Source organism: Pyrus communis, chromosome 10 (assembly GCF_963583255.1).
Source record: "Pyrus communis chromosome 10, drPyrComm1.1, whole genome shotgun sequence".
Lineage (NCBI taxonomy): Eukaryota > Viridiplantae > Streptophyta > Magnoliopsida > Rosales > Rosaceae > Pyrus > Pyrus communis.
In genome coordinates, this window is record NC_084812.1 from 27,025,284 (window position 1) to 27,035,364 (window position 10,081).

The following is a 10,081-nucleotide window of genomic DNA, read 5'->3' on the forward strand; positions in this document are numbered from 1 at the left end:
GTATTTTTAAGCAATTGGCTCCATAATGATAAGTCTTGGCATTCTTGTGGTGGAAGTGTGATATAACTTGTTTTATATGTGATTAATCTCTTTCAGTAAGGTTCTTGAGATTAATTAAATACCTAAGGGAGTCATGAATGAGATTAGTAAATTAATGTCATTTGCTAGCAAGACTCGAAGCTTAAATCATGTTATCATAGTTTTGTCACTTATAGCTAATTAACCCATGTGATTTTTGTATTGTTTCGGGGCGGAGATGATCAATGCCTTTTCAACTAAGTAAGCCGCAACGGCTTAGTTGAGGATGGGACCATGTTTTTGAGAACTTCGGTTAACATTGCATCTTAATTAGAATAAAAGGGATAATCTTCTTGCTTGCATGTGTGGATTATTCCTTTTAGTTTAATTAAGATGGCATAGTATGAGTTTTATTTCATATAAGTTATGAAAATCTTCATCTGCCCGCAGGTGTTGAAGTTTTTCATGAAGGTACTCTTGTGACATATAATCAAGTACTAGAAACTAGTTAATTTTCTTGCCTATAGGTGTAAATTAATCTAGTTTCATGAAGTTTATTGGGGAATAAAGTTCCATGTCTTCAGTTACAAATGTTTCCACTATGAGCCCCATTATAGGTTGTGGTTCTAAGGCAAGGAAATTGGTTGCATCATGATATATTTTTGTCTCTTCATTAGACTTGTTGATGCAAAGTATTGGATCCATGAAGGGTTAATCAAGGATTGCTAAGGTACACATTGTTTAAGTGTAACGCTTGTAAATATTTTCAATTTGAACTTTGATGTTTGTTTAGAGGATGAAATTTGATTACTTGAGTTTCCTTTGGACATCGAAATTGAAATAACATGAAATTTAATTTGGTAGAGATGTTTAGATTCATGATAGATGAACATAATTTTTCTGGCGGATTGTGTCTTGATTAAGATCGGATGAATGACACGTCTAATGGTCACCAAATGACCTAAATTTTTTATATGTTCAACATATATATTCTATATATATTAGGGGCACATTTACGTACCCGTAATTGGAATCAATTTACGGAATCGGATTCTGATTACGGGATACACCTTTGTTTACTTAATCTTGGGGCATCATAAAAACATGTGGGGTGCACACCAATTGGGGAATCCCACTGCTGATTTTGGAGGAATTGGACTCCCTACATGAGGGAGGTATTTCAATTCCTGGACTGGAGGGGAATTGGGAATGAACTTCTTTTACCAATTATGCCCTCACTTGGTTGTAATTATTCCAATACTGCCCTTCATCTTACTGTGATCATCTCCTTCACCAAAGCTGCTACTTCATCTACCTCACGACTAGATGCTGCTCCACCAAGCCCAGATCCCATACCCACTACACCTACTCTCTGTTTGCCCCTAAGAATCAAGGAATCTTGAAAATTAGAGCACTAACCACTTCTTCCTCTCCATCTCCCTTCTGTATCACCATTGTATCACCATAAACCTGAGAAAGAAATAGGCATGAGCAAATGAATTTCTTTGAATTTCCGGGTTATTTCTTTTTTGGGGTAGGAATGACTTGACTCTCCAATTGCTTTGTGGGTTCTTTCTTCTGTGGGGTGGGAAGGTCTTGACGGCTTTGAAGGTATCTGGGTTCTCTTTTCTGCGGGTAGGAAGATGAATGTGGCTAGGTTTTTTTATTTTTAATTAGATTATAATCTAATTTATACACAATAAATCAATAATGCATATTTTAACTCTTTACTTTAATTGGTTTTTTTATTTTTAATTAGATTATAATCTAATTTATACACAATAAATCAATAATGCATATTTTAACTCTTTACTTTAATTAAATAAATAAAAATATCTAATTAAAATGTTTATAAACATAAATATAGAATAAAATAAAATAAAATAAATAAGGGTAATTTAGTAATCATATTGATATTTATTCCGATTCAGCTGAATTAGTAAACAACTTATATGAACTCAATTTTATTCATATTCTGACTCCTGAACATTTAAGTAAACAACTTCAACAGGAATCTGATTTTGACTCCTCTTCATTCAAATTTCTCCTCAACTCAATTCCTCCTATTTCGATTACGGATACATAAACGAGCCATAAAACCCAAACTGATGTGGTACTGTTCTAGAGCAGTAAAATGGCGAAAATGCCCTTACAATGCTGTCCTGTCTGCCTTTCGTTTAGGCTTCTCTACAGTAAAAAGGCATTTTTTCCCTTCCACTCCACCTGTCGACCATCGCAGCGTCTTCTGGCATCTTCGCTTTCTTTTCACTATTTTTCCTTCCGTTGCTTTTCACTTCTTTTCCTCTAATTTGAGTTCGATTGTTTTGGCTTCTGTGGTTTTGGTTTCGTTTGCTCCCTCTCCCTTTTTCTCTGTTGTTCTCTCTCCCAGAAACCCTTCGTTCTCCATTTGCCGTTATCGTCCAACTCCGATTTAGCTACCTTTCGTCAACTCCATTTACTTTAATTTTCCTGCATAGCTTTCTGTCCGAAGCTCCAAATTCTTGGCCAAACGGAACAGCGAACTTCCCGATGGTCACCAGCTCCAGTTCAAGGTCGAGAAGCACTCGGTCAATGACGTCCCCGACGCCAAGATTTCGTAAGGTCTCAATATCGAACTGGTTTGATTTTTGTGTACCTGATTTAAATTTTTTTGGTGATTTGCTTTTGGCTGTCTGATCTGGTTTGATTTTTGCTTTCAAGAAACGTTGGTCTTCGAATATTGGGGTTTTTGTCTGCAAGCCCTTTGTGATCAAGTACGTATTTTTTTCTTTGATTAAATGTTTTTGTTTTCAGTTTTGTAAGCATTCATCTTTTACTAATTGTCTAAGAGCTTCCATGGGATCTGCCCCATGTTGTTACTTCGCGATTACCTCCGTTGGGGTTGAAAAAACCACAAATGCAATGTAAGTCTGAAAACTAATCAAAAGGTTTTAGAAATTTTAAATTTTTTTTTTTTTATCGTAAAGGTTTTTAAAAATTCGGATCATGTTTGCATTTTTATCCAATCTCATGCTCTAGCAATGCTTATAAAGATGACTGTTAGATTATCAAAGGACTCTGGAATGGTAGAAAATGCAAAAGGTCTGCAAGAATTGAGTTTTATTTGTTTTGTTATAGGAATTCAAATAATGATAAAAAATCTAACATTTTGTTCCAGAAGTTGCAATTTAATCCTACATCGACAAATTTCTCTGATGGCCACTGACTAGAGCTTGACATTCAGATTCGATGGCTAGATTGGCAACAAATTTATTGGGAAATGCATCTTCAAAGGTATGCCTCTGGAGCAAATTTAAAGGTAGGAATTTTTAATTTTTCGTGAAATCAATGTTTTGTCGTGGAAGGAGTTTATAATAGATTGGTTGGACAAGTACATAGTGTTTGTTTGGTTGAATGTAGAAAGGAATTGGAAGAATTATGAACGTATTGCATGGAGGAAATTGTAATAAGTTCACTGGCCAAAGCTTGATGTTGGCATGACAACAAATTTACTTGCAAATGCATATTCAAAAGTATGCCTTTTTGTTGTTTCTTGGTGAAAAATTGATTAGCGATGATTGCTATTGTTTATTCATGGTTGATTGAGCATTTTTGTTATATGAAACCATAAAGAACGGTTGCCTCCATGCTAAGTTTTTTATATATTTCTTGATGCATTTCTGTTGATCAGGCATAGATGGACCGGTCGATATGAAGCGCATCTGTGGGACAATAGTTGCAACAAAGAAGGGTAGAGCAGGAAGGGAAGGCAAGGTTTGTCAAGAAAACACAATGATGTTTTTAATTGCAAGAAATGTGCATTTTTTTCCAGTCAAATTCTGCTTTTGTTCTGACTATTTTCCATACTATATGCTGATTCTATTTTTTAATTTTTGGTTTTTCTTTGATTAGCTGGGGAATTACAGTCAAATGATGAATCTTCAGTTTACATGGGTAAGCATTTTTTCACATATAATTTGGCTTACCATTTTAACTGTCAAACCATGTTGTTTTAGTTCATGCTACTAATCATGCATTCAGTAGATTTATATATACAACAACGTTTAAATGCTAATTGATTACTAACATAATGTGGTCTTTACAGGAAAAGCAGTGGATTCTCAAGAGGGGCTTCAATGTACAGAAGAATTACAAGGTCTTAATAGCTATTCATAATTTTATATAATAATTTAGATAAAATATTGATGAGAAATAATATAACTACCAAATAAAAATCTCTAAAATCTCTTTGTTTTGTTTCTTCTCTGTGTAGCAGACGTCATCAATATGGAATATGGCTAGCCATGATTGGAAAGGTTGTTGTAAATAAGGATCTCTTGGGACATTCAGTGAGTGATTTTTCAAACTTTATTTGCTTTTTGTATCTAAAAATTTTCCTAATATTTTTAATATAATCAGTGAAACCACGATTTCATGTACTAGCTAGCTACTAGGATGCTAGGTTTTTGTATGATTCTGATTATTTGAGGTATCTGAATACAGTTTTGTTCAAAGTAGGAAAATCAATTTAAACTCGAGCTTCTTTACAAGCTTGAGGAGAGATTTTAGTCTTATAATGATTAACAATAAGATGCAACTAGGGTAACACATGTACTGCACATATTGCTAACTATGCTAGACCAAAAGTATCATCATTATTGCTTAAACATACCAATCAGTTTACATTATGTGAACGCATATGACGACTGAGGGGTTTAACCCTCAATTGCAATCTCATCCTGACTGATACGTGTAATTTTGTGTTTACACCATACTAATCAATATTTTTTTCATATGTTTAATCAAACTCTTAACTAATGTACATTTCGCAGAGACAAATGGGCAAAAACTTGATGACATCCTATAAAATTGCCAGAAAAAGGTCATTTCCAACTCATGCAAAACCAGATTTCTTTCCCATAGAAAAACACTAGGTAAACACAATCTATCCTTATTTTGTTCATAATATAATTCTATTGTGATACAATTTTGTTTCATGTATTTCAATCCTTTTCTTTTCCCTTTCCTAGGGTACCTCCTTTAAACTACTTTTCCCATTCTTCTTATCGGTCAGAAGATGTCTTTTTGCCAGTTCTGAACAAAGGTCATTCCTCACTGTATAATTTTTTTACCAATGTCCAAATCTTAAACCATTGCATGCTCATGTTTGCCGATCTTTGTCACCAATTTCAAACAGTGATGTAGAAGATATCTCAAAAGAAAATGCGCAGGACTTTGACCAAGTTCCTAACAAGCTATTGAAAAAAAGTCATTTCCAACTGCTGCAAAAACAGATTCCGGTTCTTCCAAAAAAGATTAGGTAACTACTCTTTATACTTGCTTTTTGTACAAGTTGTAATTTATCTGTACACAAATTCAACAAATCTATTCTCATTTGTAATTTATCTGTACACAAATTCAACAAATCTATTCTCATTTTCCAATTTTTTAAGAAGCTGTCTATCAAACTGACTACAGTCGAAATTTAAGATTCTTAGCACATGCTTTGTTTTGAAGCTGTCTATCAAACTAACTATTTATAGTTGCCAAATGTTGTTATCTCACTGTCTTTACACAGTTTATTTAATCAGTTGTTTAGTATAAACAGTGCTGTCCTTGATTAAATAATAATGTCAAACAAAATTAAGAGAAAAATATAACTGCCCAATAAGAATGACTTACCGAATTACATCACAATAACAAAAGGTAAAGAATAAATAAAATGGCAAGTAAATGGCATTATATAATTTATATCAACTGATTGAGCACCTACTTCATATGGGAAGAAGAGGTCACAAAGGCAAAACAGGGAACAACAACTACTTCATATGGGAATAAGAGGTTAGTTTAATTGTAATTATTTTTTTTTTTGGTCAAATTCGAAGTTGGTTGGCTTGCATCTAATTTGGTCGTTTGCTTGCACAGGTTGAAGTCACTGGTTTTATTAATGCTGGTGATCGAAATCAATCCAAGTTAATGTGAAAATGATATCATTATTTTGTTATGGTGAGAACTGATTTAAATTAAGAAATTACTTTTTTATACCTCTTTTGTGATCATTTACTGAGAATTTGTTAATTGTTTTAATATATATGAGGTAGGATTTCTACGTTCATTTCTCATCTTTAGAGATTGCTGAATTTCTACATTCATTTCTCATCTTTAGAGATTGTTGGATTTCATATTGTCAAATAGTTTATGGATTTTCATATTAAGCGCATCAATATGTTGTTTCAGTAATTCAATTAGATGTGATAAAGTTGATGTGTTTATACCTTTAAACACAATTTTTTCACACAATTTCTAATCCCGCAGCAACGTGCGGGCAAAACTTTCTAGTTCTATCTATACTAAAACCCGGTGGGAAAACCACTGTTCATTAACAATGTGCTGACTGTCCTGCCCCTCGATTTCTTCATGTTTTTGGGCCTTCTTAGGGATTCTCCACTGAATTGGCGGTTTTACCCTTTTCCTCATTTTTGTTGCCGTGTGCCTCTGGAGGTGGAAACACGTTTTTCATTTTCTTGGTTGGGCTTTGGTTTCCTAACGATGAGCATGTGTCGATCATCGCATCGACTGTGCCTTTTCCCATTTTCTCTCTTACTATTGTTGCTTTCTTTCACTTTCACTTCAGTTTGGAGCTTTGCCTTAAGGCGGGCTGTGTGTTTTGTTGCTTTTAAATTTGGTTAGTCAATTTTCTGTCATTTATTCTGTTTTTGTTATGCTTTTTGTTTTCGTTTGGACCTTTAGTTTTTCTTTTCGGTTTCTGGTGTTGCAGGAGTGTGGTTTCAGTGATGGGTTTTTGGGATGTTTGATTTTATTTTTTGTTAGTCTTTCAGCAGGCTGTGACTTTGTGTTTTCGGAGATTTGAATGATTCTGTTTTGTTTTTACTTTTTGTTAGTCTTTCAACAATTTTGTGGTCCGGATTTGAACGGCTCTGTGGTCGCGATTTCCAGTTGCGGCGATTGAGTTTTTTCTTAGGTATTAGTTTGTTTTGGTGGCCACAGTTTATCGAGTGATGTGGGTGTTGTATTTGGGTTTTTTGAGTTGTCTTTTGATTGTTTTGGGCGATTTGTTGCTTAATTATTTTGTTGTCAAGCGTTTCTACATCGTTCAGTTGCTCTGTAAACATTTAAGATTGATTTTATTCTTGAAAGTTTATAGCTTTTGTTGGCTAACATAAAACCAGGTTTTGATTGTTTTTGATTATTTGGATAGTGTTCTTTTTAAAACTGAAATGGCCATGTGATTTCTTCTTTCGATTATTTGGTTTTGTTGGGTTCCCTTTTGATTATTTTAGGCGATCTGTTGCCTGATTATTTTGTCACTAAGCACTTCTGCGTGGTTGAGTTGCTCTGTAAAGATTTAAAATTAGTTTTTCTCTTCAAAGTTTACAGCTTCTGTTGCTTGACATAAAATTAGGTTTTGATTGTTTTGGAGCATTTTGATAATCTATACCGGTGTTGTGTTTCTTTTGGACAATAATTTTTTGTGGCATTATTGAAAGTTTATCAGGTGATGTGTTTGTTTAAATTGGATGAGTGCGGTTTTGTGTGTATTAGTTATTAATTTCAAATGTCGGTATTATATGAAAGATTATGTAGTTTTAATCTTGATGAATGGTGTTTGAGCATGGAATTGGCCGTAATAAATGATGATGTGGTTCATGTATTGTTGGTGGTATTCAAGTGATCTCTTTTTTTTTCCCTTGGTTTATCATTTTTGGTGTTTTAATTGAATTGACTATTCTTTTGCGTTTTTGTTTAACAATTTATTCAATTATTTCATTTCTTTTTTAGCTTATATTCTGCTTCGATTAGATGATGTTCAGGTTTCTTGAGCTTTCTGTCTAGGCTATTTGTGAATTTACAGACCTTGGATTTCATTTTAGTAGTTTAAATGGTAGATCAAGGTCCAACTCCTATTAATCAATTGGTGCCGTATGAAAGAATTGTGAAAATTAAAGTCCGTATTTGCAGAATATGGTGGTCGAGATTTCTAGGCATGATTTATAAATATACAGGGCTTCACTGTATATTAGTTGATGAAAGGGTGAGAAAATCAATCTTTAATAATATTGACTGATAAGTGTTTAACAACACATTTTAACTATTTCTTATTTGTTCTAATACAAATGGCATAACATTTCTCCTGTCCAGGATAAACAGTGCGTGCAATTGATTTTTAATCTTTGTATTCTTTGATTTTCTGTCGTAGAATAATATATCAGTTTCCATGTTAGCTCTATGCAATGTGTAAATTTTTTGATGCATATCCGTTGTCTTTAAACTGTTAATTACGCTGATAAATTGACTCTCAGTATTTACTATCCATGTTACTCTATGATATTTGTCATATGTGTCTACTTTCATATTATTTCAAGTGTTAGGTATATCAACTGTTATACTAACTCTATATAACATGTAAATTTTTTTATGCATATCCATCACCTTTAAAATGTTAATTACAACAATAAATTGGCTTTGACTATTCACTATCCATGTTAGTTTTTAATGTTTGTTGTTTGCATCTATTTTCATGTTATTCCAAGTGTCAAATTCAACATTATTTAATCATTCATAGTGTGTTTGACAATTTTATTTTTCTTGCCTTTCCCATGTTTGATTATCAAGCAATAAGCAAGTGAGGCGTCTTCTGATGAGATGGACTATGAAATAATAGTGCCAAAAATTGAAGCAGGTATTTGCTACGAAATTATGAATTTTCACGCCAACAAAATGAAGGGCCAGTATCGAGTGGTGCCGCATGACACTCACGTTGTATTCACTGCTAAAACAATTTTTAACAAGTTGACAAGTGTCTTTCCGCCCATAGATTCTTTTTGCTAGACTATAATAGGTTGTATCCTCGGCTGGACAGGCTTGATGTCCTTACAAGTGATAATATGTATATACATGTGTGTGTGTGTCTTAGAATGCGTTAATGTTTGTTTTATGAAACATTTTGTCGTGACAGTTATCTTTTGTTCTTTTTTTTCCTTTTTTTTTCAAATTTTGAAATGTTATTGGTCACGTGGTTGGAGTCCAGCGTTTGGAGCCCATACAAGTCAATCAGAGAATTGATCACAAATGTGATATGGTAATTGAAAACATCAAGTTATTTCCTCTGCATAATAAACTTTTTAATTGTTTTCCGTATCAGTTGTGTTTGTCATAGATATCCAAACTGCTGTTTTGTAACATTGGACAATCATATACTTTTCTTAAAAATAATTTAGGATAAATTACATTTTGCCCCTTTAGGATTGAGATCAATTTCAATTTCTTATATCTTTAAAACATTTCACTTTCAAATCTTACGTGCTATTCTATTTCAATTTCATACAACCATTAAAAAAATCTGTAAAGTGATGATGTTGCAAATATGGGGTTCTTATTTGTGTTGACGTGGCTAAACACTCAATAAAAAATTTAAAATAATCAATTAAAGAAAAGTATTAAAATAAATAAATAAAACCCATAATCCCCCTTCGTCTTCCCCACCCGACACCCTTCCATCCCCTCCACCCCTTTCATCTTCTCCCATCCCCAAACGCCCACCCCTTGCCCACCCAATCCACCCTTTCTACGATCCACTTCTCCTTCTTCACCTTCCTTACCCACCTTCTCCCTCTCTTCCACTCTCCTCACCTCCCCTCGCTTCTCTCTCCCCAGATCAACTTGCACCCAACCCTAATTCCCAAAATTTTATTAGCCCCAATTTTATCCCTAATTTTGGGCGAGAAGAAAGGAGGGAGGAGTTTTGCTTTCCCACTTTCTGCGATTTTAGCACCAGGGGAGGAGGGGGTGGAGGAGATGGTGGTGGGAGCAGTGGGAATGGTTGGGTTGATTGCAATGGGAGCGGAGAGGGTGGAGTGGGAGATGAGTTTCTGGGTTTGTTCGAACTTTTTTTTTCCTTCTGTTTTTTTTTAATTTTTTTTAAATAGTGTCAATATCATAATATTTTTTTAATGTATAAAAAATTATTTTTTTTGGCCACGTGGCAACAAATTTGGCAGCCACATGGCACAAATATGACAACCACATCAGCTCTTAACGTACCAATGGATGAAAAATGTAATGG

General features: G+C 33.9%; 1 protein-coding gene across 15 annotated transcripts; it reads left to right on the top strand.

The window, feature by feature from the left end:
• Positions 1-2,287: 2,287 nt before the first annotated feature.
• LOC137748471 (uncharacterized) lies at positions 2,288-9,766 on the top strand. 15 transcript variants are annotated; one of them, XR_011070064.1, is made up of 12 exons: positions 2,288-2,614; positions 2,719-2,771; positions 3,176-3,316; positions 3,689-3,771; positions 3,910-3,951; positions 4,103-4,153; positions 4,274-4,346; positions 4,830-4,879; positions 5,072-5,101; positions 5,195-5,317; positions 5,784-5,838; positions 5,923-9,765. XR_011070064.1 is itself a non-coding variant. In XM_068488625.1 (12 exons), the coding sequence occupies exons 6-11, from the start codon at positions 4,134-4,136 to the stop codon at positions 5,833-5,835; spliced, it is 348 nt and encodes a 115-aa protein (XP_068344726.1). In that variant the 5' UTR covers positions 2,288-2,614; positions 2,719-2,771; positions 3,176-3,291; positions 3,689-3,771; positions 3,910-3,951; positions 4,103-4,133; the 3' UTR covers positions 5,836-5,838; positions 5,923-9,766. The 15 variants fall into 15 exon arrangements, 4 of the variants coding, with proteins under 4 accessions (XP_068344726.1, XP_068344727.1, XP_068344728.1 ...); XR_011070065.1 differs by having other exon boundaries at positions 5,075-5,101; XR_011070060.1 differs by having other exon boundaries at positions 5,028-5,101; positions 5,923-9,764.
• Positions 9,767-10,081: the final 315 nt, after the last annotated feature.